Source organism: Ambystoma mexicanum, chromosome 5p (genome assembly GCF_040938575.1).
Source record: "Ambystoma mexicanum isolate Mex_15411 chromosome 5p, UKY_AmexF1_1, whole genome shotgun sequence".
Lineage (NCBI taxonomy): Eukaryota > Metazoa > Chordata > Amphibia > Caudata > Ambystomatidae > Ambystoma > Ambystoma mexicanum.
Window position 1 is genome coordinate 387232015 of NC_090930.1, and position 19218 is coordinate 387251232.

At 44.8% G+C, this 19218-nt stretch overlaps 1 protein-coding gene across 6 annotated transcripts in view; it reads left to right on the forward strand.

Annotated features, from left to right (window-relative positions):
* FGF13 (fibroblast growth factor 13) overlaps positions 1 to 19218 on the forward strand; it is a 1438916-nt gene that overhangs the window by 984953 nt on the left and 434745 nt on the right. For 5 of the 6 annotated variants that reach the window (XM_069612776.1, XM_069612777.1, XM_069612780.1 and 2 more), the window contains one exon: positions 5416 to 5526. In XM_069612776.1, coding sequence (XP_069468877.1) covers positions 5416 to 5526 — 111 coding nt within the window. Of the gene's footprint in view, positions 1 to 2751; positions 3880 to 5415; positions 5527 to 19218 lie in introns of those variants that run through there. The other variant, XM_069612778.1, reaches the window with a different exon arrangement.

Consider the following 19218-nt stretch of genomic DNA (forward strand, 5'->3'; position numbering starts at 1 on the left):
ATAAGGGGTCTTTGACTGCCCCAGGGGAAACCACACGATGGATGCAGTTTTCCTCCTGGATCTGAGAGTTGCACCACACACTGAATGTGTTCACTAACTACTATAAACTGCAACATATAAGGGACAACTACTGTATCTACTCTAGTAATCCAGTACAACAATCATGCACAATCTTGCCTTGCATGCCAAGCAGACAGAAATTGCCCACCTAAATGTTGTGAAGCAAGAGACAAACGGGGGGGGGGGCACAGCTCAAGCAGTGGATGCTTTTCATGAGGCTAACACTTGAGTCTGTACAGGTAATGCAGGCGCGCGCCCCAAGCCTGTATTACTAAAAAGTATACACACGGACACATCACACACAGCATAGTGCCTGGCAGGGTGCCGATGATAACCGTTGTGAACAGAACAGATGAGTCGTTCTCTACTTAAGGATTGTTAGTGGTGAGAGATTTGGCTTCCCTTGTGTATCAATTCAACAAAATATTAGCATTGTGTTTATGAAGAAAATAGTCTCAGATGGCAAGGGGCAAGGCACCTGAGCATTCCGATACATGGAAGTACTTTCTCCACCTATCCATTGGGAGCAAATCACCACTCGGCTGCCGGAAGGCTAGTTGTTCCTCCAACTGGAAGTAAGCTTTGAGCCCAAATGGTATCTATCACCTTGTGATTAATCAGAAGTGGAATCTGCTAAGCAAATTGTACCCCAAAATGCAAACAAATGAAATCCAAAAAGGTGACTAAATAGTGGTGCACATTTCAATAAAGATCCTCTTTCTTAATTCAGTAGTTCTGTATATAGAAAATGTGAATGTTTGCAAAGAGGGAACACAAGACTGGTGTTGGGCAACAGTGTTTGGAACGCTTTTTTCCAGAGGCATTATTTCCAATAACGCAGCCGAATTTAGCCCTCGGCCACCAGACCATGAGGAAATGCCCTACACAAAGCGTGCCTTAGCTTTGTTTGTATCCTTTGTCACAAGCTAAATAAAGGCAACACAATCAAGTTTAAAAAATTACAATTAGCAAAAGGTGTTGGAGGAGATGAGATTTGAATCCAGCTCTCGTGGCAATATCTCATTGGAGTGGGGAGCACACAAATAACTCCCTACACTATACTTGTTAAGACAATGCAAGCATTGAGGAGCCAAAGCGCACACCATGTTAGGTCACCAAGCCAAAACCGTGTGCATGAGCTTTGTGGTTCGCATCTAGTGGCACGCAGTGCAGAGGTGATGTCAACTGTGTGCATGAGCTTTGTGGTTTGCATCTAGTGGCAGCAGTGGAGCGGTGATGTCAACTGTGTGCTTGAGCTATGTGGTTCGCATCTAGTGGCACACAATGGAGAGGTGATGTCAACCGTGTTCATGAGCTTTGTGGTTCGCATCTAGTGGCACACAGTGAAGAGGTGATGTCAACAGTGTGCATGAGCTTTGTGGTTTGTATCTAGTGGCACGCAGTGGAGAGGTGATGTCCACCGTGTGCATGAGTTTTTTGGTTTGCATCTAGTGGCACGCAGTGGAGAGGTGATGTCAACAGTGTGCATGAGCTTTGTGGTTCGTATCTAGTGTGTGCATGAGCTTTGTGGTTTGCATCTAGTGGCACGCAGTGGAGAGGTGATGTTAATTTCTCTATAGGCCTATTGGTGAAGGGAGCAAAGCAATACATCATTCAAAGGATATCCGCCAAGTGAAAGGGTCTCGTATTGGGGCAAAGGGTGCATGGTGTGTTGGTCAGTATTTCAAATGCAGATGAAAATGACATTGTGTTATTTGCCCCAAGGTTGCACCGCCTTAATCCAAATGGATTGCGTACTGGCATTGTTTTCTTGAATAAAGGGGCGCACTGATGCCATACACACCACCATTTATGAGATCTACCCATCCAAGAAATGAGGCTATATACGCATTAGGCATTTCAAGCACCACACTTGAATCTGGAAGTCTGCAACACACTTGGGAACCCTGTGTGGAAGGTATCCCCAATGTTGACTGTGATCAATGCAGTAATCTATATTTTTATATGAAAATGCATTGACTTTGCATGAAATAGCTTTACTTGTAAATTTGCTAAATACATTCTCAAATCTCGGAGGCCTCTACTTGTGTTGTCACAAAAATTAAAGACACTAATACAAACACAATTGAAATTGGATGTTTTACACTGTTTTTTTGGATCTGTTTTTTTTCAATGCAACATTTTATTGCCATTTATAAACAACAGAGGCTTCATTATTCTTTGTGACATGCTTTTGAGTGAAACATAGTAAACAAGAAAAGGAAAACATGCCTCAACTGAGGTAAAAATAACAAAAAGACATATTGATCTGTTTTAAAAAACGTGACACCGGTTTCTAATATGATCTGATGTAGCATATGCCAAGATTGCCTTGAGTATTCAGCACGCGTCGTACAAATCTGCCCGGCTTTCCACCACATCACTCTTCTGTTGATGGAAGAATAGATCTATTTAACCTTAAGCCTGAGTGATCTACAGCCATAAGGAATCGTGCCTCTTTTCTGCAGGCTACGATTTCACACTCTCTAAATGAAGCATGCCAATTTAGAGGAACGATTATACTACCCAATTGGAATCTGTTGCTTCTTTAAATGACAATATGAAAAACTAGGCAGGAAAATTAGATGGTCCAATCAGGACGAAATGTGCCCCAACCAACCAGGAGCTTTTCTCAGTAGCAAATCAGGGACTGGCTTACATCACTCCTCCAGTAACCAGCTGGAATCTTCAGTCTGCACTGCATGGAAGCAGCCCCGCAAGGAGTCAGTCCAAGTACCTGCCTCCCTCCAAGAGGTGGCTCTTCTGAGCTCCGTTTGCAAGCAACAGCTCATCCTGACTTCAGAAAACCCATTGGCAATGCACACAACTGCACACACAGAGATGCTGGCAAACTGCAGCACACATCATTTGCCTCCACGACTTTGAGCCACAGATGTTTTTTTTTCCAGTTCAAATTCCCCAATTCTTGCCAGAAGAGAAATATTCACACTGAAGGGAGGCTCCCGTTTTCTCCGTGAATACAGGAGTTCCCCCGCCCCCCTGCCTGCATTCTCTGCCTCTACGCACACGGTTACAAGTGGCTTCGGCGCCTGAGGACAGACGCAGCTGCAGAGCCCCCTTGTAGCGTGGGGGCGGGGGGGATCCTGAAGGGAGTTCACATTGAATGATGCGCGTGCTGCGCTGGAAGCAAAAGGCACTGCTCAGGAGAGACGGCTGCGCGCGGCTGCATCAGGGTCTGGGAACTGGCAATTAATCAGCCTTACTGATCCTGTCACAAACTAATCAATCCTGCACTCGGGATCGCTATCCTGTGCATTCGCTCAGCAGACATAACGCCTTCCAATGGGAGCCAGCAACGTAATCCAGAAAAAACAGACGCTTTTTTAGAGGCTAACAGGTGTTGGAATTGGGAAGTTGGCTACAGGAACAAGAAGACGCCCCCACCCCAGGAGTATGCTTCTGCAGATCGGCGCTTGGATGCTGATTTAATTCTGGAAAAAGCAGCAAGGATATCTCACAGTTGCTTGCTTGGACGTGTTAGAGGCACCAATGCAACTCCATTTGAGCATCGCTGCGTACAGCTGCCCAGGCGATGAGATCGTCAAGGCACTGGACCAATCAACATTTTTCTTGAACTAGTGCTCACCGGGCTGGCTTAAGGACCATTTGCCATGGCGGCTGCCATTGCCAGCTCTTTGATCCGGCAGAAGCGGCAAGCCCGGGAACGAGAGAAATCCAACGCTTGCAAATGTGTCAGTAGCCCCAGCAAAAGCAAGGGCACCTGTGAGAAAAACAAACTCAATGTCTTTGCCAGGGTCAAACTCTTCGGCTCCACAAAGCGACGTAAAAAAAGACCAGGTTAGAAGGTTTCCATTTTCTGTTGCATCCCATCCCCGGTGTCACATAATCACAGGTCACCTGTTTTCAGCGTTACATTTGATTAAATGGTTCTTTCCATGCCTTGTCCTTCGTTGGTTACTAGCGAGAGGGCACCAGTCTTTGACAATCAGCCGTTGGAACGCCTTTGTATGATTAAAGACATTCTTTGAAAAAATCTCTCTTATTACCTCTTGAAAATGTCCATGAACTTATTTTCACTTTCTTTGAAAATCTATTCTTTGGAACTGGGAGTTGGCAGATGTCAATGGCATAAGGCAACATGGTGGCATTAGTTGGTCATAACTCCTAGTGCTTCTTTTGGTTCCTTTTCACCGTCTTGCTTATTGCCAAATGTATATTAATTATGCTTCACGTGGAATTGCTTGCAATCGGGCACGCTGACTGTGTCTGACTCTTGATCCCTATCATGAAGGCACTCAATAGCTATGCTTAAATACCAGCCCCGACTTAGACAATACGCGTGGAAACGGCGGCAGGTATTTACGGTGGTGCTCGAGTGTGGTGATATACAGCTAAAATGCTGGCAGGGACAATGCTGACACTTGTCTGTAGAGTGCATTCGGGGATCCGTGGAAACAAAATATATTTTGTGTTCTTTCGATTGCCCATTAAAACCTAGATTTCTCAGTATATCTTAGCCAAGCAGACACCGGTCAGTACCTCCTGAATTAAAATTGTTTGTCACTTTGACTAGTAAGACTAGGCATGTTTGATCGAAGGACCTGATCGATTGAATAGTCCATCACATTACAATAGATTGCTCTCCTGAGACCAACCATAGTAATCTATCAGTTTAAGCTCCATGTCACTTACTGCAAAGCAATGGGGGTTGATTGGAAGAGACTCTCTGCTTATTGGAACCTGCTAGTATCATGGCCTCGTTGGGGACACTGTTGACCGTCTACTGTCAACATCAGCCATTGGCCACTCACAGAAATGCCCACGAATACATACGATTACACTATATATGTGTACATTGTTGACATGTAAATACTGGCCTATGTCTTAAATGTACACTATATGTATGCATGCCTCCCTGCCACCGGATGCTCCTCTTTCATGTACCAACGCACTATTTTATTCGTCAAATCACAGTAAAAGCACTGTGAAAATAGACTGTCTGTATTTGTCCTCATTGTGTGCCGCTGGTGGTAGAAGCGCCGGACCGCCAATGCAATAAACACAGAGCTTTCAAGTGTGGAACCCAAACTTGCTAAGAAATGAGCACAATTATTTGTTGTTAAAACAACTCCAAGTCTCAAAACACTGAAATACAATCATACACATGACCGCACCCTTGTGAAGCCCTTGGCATGAAGAGGTAGCATGTCATTGTTTTTGGTCTTGAAGTTAAAGTCAATCAAGCATGTTTCCTGTGAAGGGCTGTTTTGCAATCTGCAGTGACAATGTCAGTCGGACGTGTTATTAAATCAAACGTGCACCTGGAACTGTGTGTCATGAAACTAAATCCAGGATGGCATTTTTTTCTTGCAGAGCCCCAGCTTAAGGGTATAGTTACCAAACTATACAGCAGGCAAGGATACCACCTGCAGCTCCAGGCAGATGGAACCATTGATGGAACGAAAGAGGAGGGCAGTACTTATAGTAAGTAGCGTTGCACGCCTACCTTACTGAATTGTATGAATTGCTCTTCATTATTTTGCTTCTGATTCATTTCACTTAACTCCGTTCAAGAACAATGGTACACTGAGACCAGCCCAGAGGGCTCATGAATAATGTGCCTGACATCAATCGGACTAATGTGCAGAGAGCTTCATTGTGGGGTATTATTATTTATTTATTATGTATTCGTTTTTGTATCGCGCGCAACAGCCTGAAGACATCGTGGCGCTTGTTACAGGAAAGGACTTAGTTACAGATCATACAAGAGCTTATTTACATCAACAGCCACGGCGTCATCCAAGCACCATTTCCTTAGGATGTGTTTGGTAGCATAAAGTGGGTTGAGCAGGGATGTTTAGCTAATACATTTAATCAGGCAAGTTTTCTCACAGCCAGGCTTAGCAGGAACTGGCTCATTGTCAATATAATACCAATATATTTGGCGTTGTTCACAGTAGTTAAGCACAAACACATTGGTACTCACCAAATGGCTTGTATTAACAGTAGGTAGTATGTGTTTGGAATGTAGTCCTTTGATAGCTATTTTAATTCCATTGCACTAAGCTACACTGCATCAGTTCACTGTGTACACGTTGTGCAGGTATGCATACGAAAATAGACCCCAGTGCTAGACTGGCACCCCCATTTATCAGATTTTCCAATCCAAGTGTACCTGCAGAACAACATGGGATAACGGAATGCGGCGGGGGATTGGGGGGCGTTATGTACAGAGACATGTATTTGTTAATTGGTTGAATGGCGGGGAAGTCTGTTTGAGGGGTGCTAACTAAGTGGATGCAGGGGATCGGCTTGGTAAAAATGTTTCTGTGAAAAGTATATGTTTCATCCTTTGCCAGACTGTGAGAGTGTGGTGAAAACCTGACTGTTTTTGCGAGTACCTCCAAGGTATTACTCTGTATTTTACAGAGATGCTCTGCAGATCTTATCATGATTTGGATGCAGTGCTTTTCCATGCAATGGGACACTCACACACCGGTGGGCTGTGGGTCCCCCAATATGTTTTTGTGCCCGGCGTATCATGTGAATCGCTTTCTCTTAGGGAGCAACTTGAGTATCTTTATACCTTGCAAAATGTCTCCTCAATGGCCTAAGCTCAGTGTGGTTGTTATGACGTGTACTTTATTGATTCAATTATAATTCTCTGTAATAAGGACATTCACACAATTTCACACTGGTAGGCATCTGCAACAGCAGTGTCTGCACCGAGGGCTTCTGGGTACCAGCTTGGACAATGAGTGCTGTTTCTAATTTGAAGAATTATACACCTTCCATGACCAAGCATATTCCCTGAACTGAAACCCAAAATAAAACGTGATGGGCGTTGCGAAGAGGAGCTATGGTGCCCCATACTGTGGCAATAAGACTTGAGGCGGCGGGCCAATACCGCTGCAGGTAATGCCCCCGGGGCCGTAGTTACAAGCCCGAGCGCAAGGGCCTTAACGAAGCCCCAGGGGCATTACCGTGGTTCGGTATTGGTCTGCCACCGAGGGTTTTATAGCCATTAGTATCCCGGCCTTTTAGACTGGGGTACTAATGGCATTTTTTTCTGTTCCAAAACGCTGCTGCGTTTCGAAACAGATAGAAAAAAGAAAAAAAAAGTCAAATAAAATGGCCACCATGAAAGGAAAAACGTAGTTCGTTTTCCCTTTCCATGGCGGCCATCGGGAGCGGACGCGCTGGGAAAAGAAGTGTTACCAGCGCGTTCGCTCCTGACAAAAAGAAAAAAGAAGGTAAGTGGGGTTGGGAGCGTGGGAGGGGATAGTTTGCAGGGTAGGAGGGTGGAAGGAATAAAACTTACCTGAGTCCCTGACGGGGGACGAAGGCAGCTTCCAGCCTTGAGGAGGCTCGGAGCGGGGATTGCCCTGTTTCGAGCTTCCTCATTGGCTAAGGGACTAAACCCGCCCCCCCCCACTGGGAACAAGCGCCGGCATGCTCGTACGTCCACGGGAATGAAGTGTGGTATGGCTCGGAAAAGAGCCAATCCACGTGTAGTATTTCCCGTGGACAGAGCGTGCCGGGTTCTAATGAACATTATGGGCCCCATTCATGGGATATTTGTCCCGCTTCAAAGTGAATTTGCACTGCTGAAAAGTTACTTTGCACGGTTCCATGAATTAGGCTTTGGGTTGGCCATGCAAAGTGTATTTATACCATGCAAAGTCTGGGCAAATTCACTTTGAACCAGGCAAATATTCCATGAACCGGGCCTTCTATATCTGAGAGCCTCCCTCCACCCAATTCTGTCCACCTTAAGAATATACCTTTCACCATGACATCCTCCCATGCACACCTCAGGGCTCCACCTCCTACCCAATCAAATATTTTAAAGAGCGCCTCAGCCCACAATTTTTACAGTAGGAGAGGAGCAGGACGATTACATGTATGACCTGAGATATATTGATGTCGCTGTTAAACACAGGTGTACTGTCCAGGCTGAACAAGAAAGAGGGAAGTGAGAGGACATCTAACGATAAGTGGCGAGAAATGCTTTAGAACCAGGCTCGCAGAAAGGGGAGCAAGAAAACCCACCTGCCTACGTCTCTCTTGCGCTTGCTTCTCCATCCCCACTTCTCCACTCTCTCTTTCACCCGCTCCTCTCCGCTTTCCTGTTATCACCCTCTTTCCTTATGTATCACCCTCTCTCCCTCCCATTCCCTCCTTCTATTCCTCTCGTGCTCTCTCTCTCTCTATCGCTCTCTCTCTTTGAGAAATGGTGTTATTGACAATGTTCCTTTCATCCTTTGTTCAGTCGTGCATCTATCTCTGGTTATATTGACATGTTATTTTAATTCTATCACTGCTGTTCATTAGCTTCCTTACAAATGTTGAGCTTACTTTTGGGCCAGGGATTTCTGTTTCTTGCATCATCTTTGAGGCAGCATCTTGTTTGGGACAGGGTCCCCATGTGCTGCAGACTGGCTGGCCTCCAGACGAGTGGGGAATACCAATCTGTTCTTCGCTGCCGGTCCACATTTTGCTGGTTTCTCTGTTATGGTTCCATGTGCACCTGTTGTCGGTGGTGCGAGACTGCCAGATAAACCAGGGTTTCTGAATGTATACTGGAATAATGTGCGTCGCATGGAATAGGCATTCATTTCAGCACCTTCATCAGATAAACTTGCGAGATTCACATATAGCGGTCAAAGGACGCGTAATGTTCTTTGTTTCTGATTTATTTATCTATTTTTATTTTTTTATTTGTTGTGTGATTCAGTTAAAACAAACGTTACACACAGTTGTTTCTAATTGTGACAACGAGAGGCAGGTTTTATATCCACATTTCCTTTTTTTAAACTTTTTCTTTTACTAACCTCATATGTTTGATCATAAGACTCATCCAGATCCTGTTCTCTCATTTGCAAAACAAAACTTTCCTTTTAATGTGCCACTTTCATTTTAGGGGTGACGGCCCCTATTTTTATGCAGGCAAGCCATGATTTAGCCCCAACCCAGAGCCACCGCCTTAGTGCACTGGGCCCTTCATTAGGCTCTGTTACTCGTGTCTACAGCTATTCACTGAGTCTTGTGCACTAGTCCCTCACGCTTAAAGCTAATTTTTCTTCTATCACCGGCATATTTTCCTTCCTCTATACCTTCCAGATGTTATCTGGGGCCCCTTTCCTTACTTCTGAATCATTTTGATGTATGTTATCATTTTTATGCTGATGGTGGCGAACTTTGGATCCCCCTAGCACAATGTCCCACCGAAACCTCCATCTTTGTCACCCCACGGAATTCTCCTTAACACTTTATTCATCAATCTGCTGCTTTCTGTCCTACCTGCCCTGCCTGCCTCCTCCAGGCCCACCAGAAACTTTGGCTCTGCATTAAAAGAGCCATGAACCTTCTCCCATATATTAATAAGGTCAAAACGGCCTATTTTACCTGCTAAGAAACTTGAATTTCTTCTCCCTTTCATCTGAGCGATGAACCCAAATTAGATCATGATTGGGGCATTAGTAATCTCCCACCTCTATGGAAATGTGTGGCCCTCTAGTTTCCTCAACTCATGCCCGAAGTCATCCATCTGCAAACTTTAAGAAGTCCATTTGTGTCATCCCCTATACATCGTATATACATCCTCTCAAAGGGACAATACATCTCATAGGCGTGCTTTTCGTCATTGGCTTCTAGAACGTCTGTTTACTTTTCCATGTCCTCTACTGGTGGATGAAGAATTAAATAGCACCTCACGCGTGTATTGTTCTAAAAAAGTGCAAATGTACAGGCCCGATACCCTGTCGGATGTATGGCATCCTCCTCTGGTTGCCTAAATGTCCATATGCCGCCATGTACTTGACTTCACTGCTCCCGGCCCTTCCAGCCAATCTGTGCATGCATAGAGCCCATAAGAAAGAATAATTTAGCTGCTAAACTCCTGTTTTCTTTCTATCTGGTCCACACACATCAGTGGCAAGGGTTGGCTTGCCACACTGTGGGCTACATAAATCCTCTTGCTCATTTCATTGCTAATTTGTTCTTAAGATTCCAGATTGAAAATGTAGTTCCACTTTTATGAAACTCATTTTATTAAGACTAACCCCACAGTACAAACTATTTACGTTCAGGGAATGTTCCCTCATTCCTTTATTAGTTGGGGGTAGTGGCCACTTTTGCTGGATAGGGGATTTCTTTGTTGCACACATTGTGTCTTTTGTTTTGGAGGATCTTCCATGTTTTCCCTAAACTTCATCCGGTACCTAATTTTGAAATGATGTCATAGGACTTTTCCTCACCGCTTGTTCTGTGCGTTTAGTTTTTAGTTTAGTTTATTTGCTTATATAGCGCACTGAACCCAAAGGTATCTAGGCGCTTTAACTTAGAAGAACAGCAATTGTTACAACATGGCAGCAAGATTACATGAACACGCAGTGTTCTAATATATATACAGATGCAGGTACATGGAATGTACAAGGTTGGCTGACGCCTTATGTACACGGCCATAGTCGTAAGATTTGGCAGAAATAAACTGTCAGGCATATACAGTTGAAGGCACTTGTGTGTTTGCTGCATACGATGCAGTCTAGCTTGCTTGAGGTGCAGCTCTAATCCAATTATTTCCTTGCCCTCTGAGCATTGAAGGGCTATGTTGGTAATTTAGCAGTTGATGGTTGTGGACTTCCTAACAGTGCAAGTGAAAGTATAATAGACATTCTGACAATGTTGACACTTGTGTAGCAAATGCATATGAACATGAACAGGTGTTGCCAACTGCGAAACACAGGTGAAAGAAAGATCGTTTGTCGAACCTTCCCAACAAAGGAGAAACACTTTGTCTGCGAGGCCAACGTCATTTGATGCATTCCCTCGAACCCGTGCCCTTCATGCAGCTGCAACCTGTCCTGTCATCTGCCCAAGTGTGCATGTATCATGTGATCTCAGTGAGAACCTCCTAGTACCAAAGCCTGTCTTGCCGCTGAAGCATCCAAAGAGGGACAACCTCGCAGAAAAAGATGGCAGTGACTGTGTGGTGTGGATTTGGACAATGATATGATAGGTTATTTATAACGTGCTTAATACCCATAGGTTTCTAAGCGCGGATCTGGGGATCGAACCTGTGTTGCTCTGTGTCGTCTTGCTTCCAAGGCTAGCACGTTGCCCCTAAGCTATCACAGCTCTTAGCAAATAAGATTTCATCATATCCTACCAAAAGTTGGGGTCCTCTGTGCATGTCGCAGCTTTGTGAGCAAGATCCTATGTGCATCGCCACCTTTGACATTAATGAATCCTTAACCAATATTTCTCCATGTTTGAACCGTGCACCATTCATCCCTTCACCCATAATTGTTATTCCCTGAAAACGTCCCCATGACCCTCCATCCATCAACAGTGGTACATACTTAAGTTTTGCCTTTGATTTATTACAATGATTTTCCTTTCTTTCTTGATAGCATTTAGATTACCTACCTTTCAGTATATAATCTGTAGGAAAAGTTGTGACGAATCTGATGGCATCCTCACTTTTCCCCCAAGATATCCTCCTCTCAAGTGGCCAGGGAAAGGCCATCGCTCTTGGATCCTGACTGTTGGAGTGGATATGCGAGGGAGGGTGAAGGTGACTTGGGAAATGGGAATGAGGCACCCTTAGGTGAGACATGGTATCCCCCATTCCCCTTTCACAATGAGACATTTTTCCACCATGCCTTTATAGGCTATTGTCAATCCTTTCCTTATTTTCCCCCTAAAACATTCCCTTATAGATATGTGTTTGGTACTGGGATGGGGAAGGGGCCAACTAGAGAAATACATCCTCTCTTTATTAACACACACACACAGAAACATCAGTTATGTACTGGGACGAGGCCAGCAACAGTAATGCAGGACTCCTGATTCAACAATGAACGGTCTAGCCCTTTTTGGACCAATCCACTTTAAAAGCAGGAAGTGTGGTGAACATGGAATCAGTTGGGTAAGCAGGTCTACAAGTGCTGGACGAAAGGAGCACTCTCCTGGAAGGTGGCTTGGCAAGTGGAGCGCTCGAGGACCCCTTCAATATTCAGAGTCTATGCAGTGGAAAGCAAAGCTGAAGGAAGCTGGTGGCCATTGGCAGATCACAGAAAGGGAACTGGCCTGACCAGGTGAAGCTGCAGTGTGATGCCCGAGTTGCGAGAGAAGCATCGGTGAGGCGAGCAAAGCCACAGAGAGCCACTGGGGAGATGGAGCAAGGTGCCGCATGAGAGAGAGGTTGTGATCGCTAGAGACCTCTCTGGAATGCTGTAACCTCTGATCAGTGAGTCAACTGAGGAAGAGGGACACAGAAACGACAGGCGAGCAGGCAAAGCTATTAATGAATACTGATTCGAATCAGCAAGTACTTTTTGAATACCGGTCCAAATGAAAATGAAAGTAAGCACTTTTTGAATACCGATCTGATTGAAAGCAAGTTGGTGGAACTTCCTGATGTAAGGAACTGTGTAAACTGAGAGAATAAGCATTGGAAAACACACATTGGCAAGGGCCATGCGAATATAAGGAACTGTGTAATTTGAGAGAACAGGGACTGGCAAGAGCCATACGAGTATAAAGAACTGTGACTCTTGAATGAGCAAGCATCGGCACTAGCCACAAGTGCATGTGAAAGTGCAACCAGTGAATGGTGGCAAAACAAGCAATGATAAAGCATCATGAGGATATGAAATGAGAATGAATCAAACACCACTGTAAGGCTGAGGCAGTGGCAATGTGCCTGTGAAGAAGAGGCAAGTAAGGTGTGTTGGTTGTGTGACCTGTAATGGGTGGACTCTGTGGTCCGGCAACTGCGCCTAGACCGAATACATCGATCTATGAAAAGCCACTTAAAGCATCCACAAAGAAGCTTGTGTTTCAATAGCAAGAACATCTTGTGTGATTAAGGTAATGAACTATATGAAATTGGTGAGAGGTAACAAAATCAGAAGAGCTTGGAAGTGTCCCAAGGAATTGTCTTGAAAGACTTGAACTCTGAGGAAGTGAAACCCTGTGCATTGTGAACTATTTTGAACTTGGAGAAGGGAAACCCTTTTACAAACCAAGTGCTCTAAGAAGCTTGGAACCTTTATTTGAACACTATGTATTTTGATGCTGACATCCCTACACATTGTATACAATTAGATGTGAGGGCAAGTATAGGTTATGGACACAGACACACATCTGCGTTGGACTTCCTGACACAGACTATCCTTAGTTTCATTTAAGTAGGGAAGTCCCACCTTAGCAGAGGGCAAGTTAGGCTTTTTTACGACCTGCCTTTTCAGTTAACAAACGTTTATACCCCAAAATGTATTCAGTTGTCTGTGTCTACTTCATGAGGCCTTCACAAAGGGCATTTGAATTTCTTATAAGAGCAGTAGTGGCTTGGGGGAAGGGCCCACGAAATGTATAAACAATTGTGGGGAGGGAATGTGTTCATACTGGCTCTATGGTTAAAGCCATGTTCGACCGGTCAGTTCAGAAGGACATTGCATATAGTATTTCCCGTTCTTCCCTAGCAAAAGATCAAGAAGTACACTGGACTTCTCAAGTACCCCTCAAATAGACCCTGAAATAGTGTAAGCATGCAGTAAAGTGTATTGACAAGCTACTTGCCTCTAGCTAAGGAATTGAAAGCTTTGTTATATGTACAAGTTATCTCTCTACTCCACCACATCCATGTACATCTCTGAGTACATTGCTTAATTTCTGTCTGTTTATCAATCCAAACTGAAGGATATATTATTTGAATCATAAATAAATAATATCAATAATAATAGCAATGTTGTACAAAGTGACCATGTTGATCTGAATTACGGCTAGGTATGTATTAACTAAATGAATGGTACACATTTGACCTAGATCTGAAGAATGAAAAACCATGTCATCCATGATGAATTTAACTCCTGTGACCAGCCCTGTCAGGTACTTTATTGAGCACACAAAGTCATTGTGTAGTCAGACAAAGAGATCATTGGTACATTAGGAACAATGACACCTGAATATCTTTACCATTGGCACAAATGAAGGATAAGGATTATAAAAACGCTTTACTTACCTTTCCTTTTTGTATATGTGTGTTGACATTTCCCAAAGACAATAACAAACAATGTATACAATCAGCTCAATTCTGCTCAACCTCACTCCAAACACAATTTGTTATTAATACCTACATGTATGCACTGCTGGGCTTCCCAAATTAAGCACCTTCAATCAGTTGTCTATGTTGTGTTGAAATGACTACTGGCCTGCAGGGGTACAGAAATGAGTAGTGGCTAAATTGCCTACTGAGCCCCACACTACTATTAAATCATCAGTGATCCCAATGCTAAATGTAAAACAGACACAGCCCAACAAGTATATCTCCTTCACCTTTTTGTGGCAACATGGGCCAAGGACAGATTATATTCTCAGGGGGATGTCAATGTATTACAGTAGCAACCCAAACAGCAATAGTACAAATACTTCATAATAAAACAACGTCCAATAACACATATTGCCTGAGGACTAACTGCTGGTAGCTGCTCCTGTGGACCCCGGATCTAGTCCTGCCACCTGGACTCTGTAGTCTGCTCTTGCTGGTGGGAGACTTGAAGGCCTCCCGGCTGTGGGACTGGGCATTTCCATCGCCCCGTCGACCCTTGTTCTGCAGGGGTCGTCACGTGACATGGGCACGTGACCCTCCATCTTGCAGCATCTTGCCGTACTTCACACCTTGCCTGTCCAATACCTGCTGCTAGCTGCTCCTACAGACTCCGGATCTGGTCCTGCCACCTAGCTTCTGTGTCATGCTCCTGCGGGTGGGAGTCTTTGAGGCCAGCCATCATCTCTATTGCCCCCACCCACCCTTGATCTGCAGGGGTGGCCTTGTGACCTATTCCTTGACCCCGTCTTTTTCCTTCTCACTTCTTAAAACTTTTCCCTGGAGTGTCCTCACCCTGGGCATCATCATCAAAGGATGGCTGATAAATGTTACTTTCTTTCTCAGCTGCGGCCCATATCATTTCTTGACGTTTCAAGATTTTTCATCATAGTGCAGCTTTCTACACATCCTTTGATATATTTTCTTCTCACATTACCTCCTCTTTTCTGCCTCATATTTTCTGCCTTGCCATACTTCCTCACTACTCCTACAGACCCCCACCTACTCCTCATCTGTTTGCCCTAATGCAGTCAACCGGATAAACATTCCCTGGTCTACTCTTCCTCTTTCCTTTTTAAAAGGTCTTCTGAATTCCTGCATCAAATCTCAGCGTATTCTTGACATCTTTTTCTGCTTTAACTTAAACATTCTTTGTTTAACTGAAATATGGTTATCCCATTCTGATTCTGCCACTATTGCTGTTTTCAACACATTCTTTACTAATTTTCCCCACACTTCTGTTATGTTATTTCTCTCTTCCCCCATTGCTTTCCTAATCATCTATCGTCCTCCTGGTCCTATTACCTTATTCTGTGATGATTTGGATTCTCTCCTGTCCTATATACTTCCCCTTGACTGTCCTCTGTTGTGACTGATTGATTTCAATCTTTGTCTTGAATCCATCAATCGTTCTTGTCCCTTTCGCCATCTCATCTAATCTTTTCATTACCTTCAAAATCCTACATCTCCATCCCTTAATGCAGGTTATTTCCCTGGTCTTATCTTTGCCTCCCACTCTTTATCCTCCTCTGTTTCAGTCTCACTTTTCTCTTCCTCTGATCATTCTCTTCTCTGCTTTATGTGCACTCTGCCATCGCAACCTCTATCTAGCCACTCCAGTTTCTTTCTGCGACTCAATCTCTGCCACTTTATTAACTCCGATTTTCTTAGCCACTTTTCTTCTGCATGCTCCCTGCTACTCTGATATCGGCTGATGTTTCCTCTTCTCTTCCTCTTCTTCACTTAACTTTGTTCTTCTCCCTTCTACTGATCACTTACATCCTGCTGATCACATTAAGTCTTCTTATAAGCCCCCTCACCCTGGGATTTCCTCTCTGCTTCGTCTTTTCCGGTCTGCCCTCCGCCGAGCGAAAAATGGAACAAAACTCAATCATCATCTGATTTACATTCTCTGTCCCTGCTTTATATGATTTAAACTTGCTTGCGGCTAAAACACTTTATCCTCCTCCTTCTCCTACTGATCTTATCACTCCAAGGTCTACCTCCTTAGCTTTCCTTATCTTTCTGTTCTGCTAAATCTCTCACTAGGGCAGTCCTATCTTCCTCTTTCAAACATGCAACTATTCTCCCTATCCTTGAGAAATTTACCCTTGACACCTCTTCACCTGCTAACTGCAGAACTTTTCTCTACTTCTAAACCTCTCAACAATTTTTGAATCTCGAAATGTTTAAATCACAACTCTCAACCTCCCCCTCTTCAATTCCGGCTTTCGTCCTCCACACACTACTAAGAGCACCCTACTATCTGTCACTGACTATCTTCTCTCTGCGTGACATTATAACTCTCGTTTCTCCTCATCCGTCTTGATCTTTCTCCTAATTCTGATATGTTGGATCAAGCTTTCTTCTTTTTATCTCTTTCCTCTTTTGGTATTACTTCTGCTGTCCTAACTTGGCTTCAATCCCATCTCGCTGATCACTCTTTCTCTATTTCCTGGGCCGACAGAACCTCTCCCCAACCTGTCTTTGCTATGGTTTTCCCCAAGGCTCAGTCCTTGGGCCTCTTCTCTTTTAACTTCACACTGCTCTTTTGGCAGATCATTGAACCATATGGCCTGCCACGCAATTTCTACGCTGATGACACTCCCCTCATCATCTCTTTCTCTTACTTTACTGACACTATCAATAACACATCTCTGCATGTCTCCAGGCTATACAAGCTTGCACGCACTCTCACTATCCCCACCTCATTCCATCACAAACCAAAATATTGTTTTGTCCAATCTTTTCTCCTCCACACATTTCTTATGTCCCTGCTTCACCCATCCACCTATCTCCAACTGCCCGCAATCTTAGGGTTAACTTTGATTCTCCAATTTATTTATTTATTTTATGTATTGGTCATTTATTAGGTGCTTATTCATTTAGCAAAAACTGTTTCAAAACTCCCTCAGGGCAACGATGTGGGGGACAGGGGAAGGTGTTGCAACCCTTATTCAAAACCCCCACTGGCAACTCAACCTGCCAGGCAAGGTCAGGGTTCGGGGTTCCACTAGGGCCTCAGAGGCCTTACATCCTCTTCCAAGACTCGCTTGGAGTCAGTCCTGGCACCTCATATTCAGTATGGAGAACATCTTTGAATGGGGACTACTTTTCTTTGGGCCTGCAGTCAACGTGGAGGCACCCACATAACCTAGTTAATGTTTTGGGTGTGGTGGCCTGGGACTACTTTACCTGGACTACTTTACTGGGAGGCTATTTAAACCACACCCAAGCACCAGAACACGCGTTGCATTATTCTGCAGCCTGCAGCGTAACGCTCACCGTGTCCAGTGTCCTGATACCAGCAATCCTTGGAGCAACGTGCCTGACATCATAACATCATAATAGAATCTTACCTGGGAACTCCATCCTGTCATCCGCCCGACGTTCATTCCTGATTCTGCTTACTTGCGGGCCATCTATCCAGTGAACTGCATCTTCTGGGCACCGCATACTTACCGGAACGAAGCAACCTGAAGACGAGAGGGAGAAAGACAACATTAGTGAATTCATCCCCGGCTTCATATAAGCAACGGATATCACGAGAACCTCACCTGGCTAGTCGCCTCTTAGCCGGCATCATTCCGGAACACCACGCCCACCGGAGTAGAACATTGCAACCTGTAAAGGAAGAGGACACACAGGTTAGCATATACAAGGCGAAGCAGTGCAGCGCATGGCGCATTACTTACCGGACTGCAGCTCACATCTCGCGCCATCCATTACCGGCAGGTGCTCGATCCACTACAAGCACGACACGCTGAATGTCCCGGACGCCTAGGGAGAAAGAAAAAGACATTAACTACAAAAGGAAAGGAGGGCAAGAACAGTATTATATACAAAGACTGCTAGGCAGCAAGACCTACCTTAAAGACACTGGAACGGGCTTGCACCAGTGAGGTAACTCGGTGGCCCACGTCCACTGGAGACTACGCACCCCTGCCAAAGAAGGCAGGATGGAGAGCACACCTTATACTGAAACAAGGTGAGGAGCAGGGCCTAAGGGTCGAGTTCAAGGGAGGTGGGAATAGACCTTACCTGAGTGTACCAGTCTTAAACCCAGCCCTCCTGTAATTTCAGGTTAGACTTCCATCAAACGCAACACCCGGGATTGGGGAGAGGGTTCCAGGCACATATCAACCAACCAGGGCTGAGTGGCGTCCCTGTGGATACCAGGTGAGCATAACAAAGGTAGACAATGAATTACAATAAAGGTGAATAACTGAAATAAAAGTAGAGCAAATAATGAGAATAAAAGTGAGGGAGACAAACCTACTATACCTTGTGAGTGTTCAGAACGTGCAAGTGCAGAAGGGGGGTAAGGGATAGGTGCTGTGGTGCTCATGGAGAGGTTCTCATGTTGAAGTGCTTAAGAAGAGAAGAACGTAAGTGCAATCTCCCGTGGGTAAGTAAGTGCAGTACAAAAAAAGACAGTGGCTGAGCTGAGTGATGTGGGGGGACAGGGCCTGAGTATGCATAAAAGCCCTGCACACCAGTCACGCTACTGTGTGATTAGTAGGGAAGAGAGGAGGAGAAGGAAGAGGTAAAGAGAGAAATGTCTTGAGGCTTTTTCAGAATTTAAGGAGGTCCTGCTCAAGTCGCAGAGGGGGAGGGAGGCTGTTCCACAGAGGGAGCCCACCGAGGAAAGTGATTGACCACCAGCTCTCTGTTTAGCAAACCACTTCACACGCAGGGAGTTGGTGCCAGTGGAATGTAGGAGTCTAGAAGGGGAGTATTGGGTCAGGAAGCATTGAAGATAGAGTGGTCCCTGGCCCCAAATAGCCTTGTGGATGAAACAGAGGGATTTGAATTTAATCTGTGATGAGACCAGGAGCCAGGGAATGCTTTGTAGGGCAGGAGAGGTGTGGTCCCTGGGCTTGAGGCCAAGGATAAGTCTTGCTGCCCTATCCTGGGTTAGCTGGAGAGGTGGCAGGGTGGACGAAGGAAGATTAAGTAAGAGGCTATTGCAATAGTCTAGCCTGGAGAGGACCAGAGCATGGCTAACATTGAGTCTCTGCTGGAACTTGAGGAAAGGTAGAGTTCCTTTGAGAAGGAAGAGC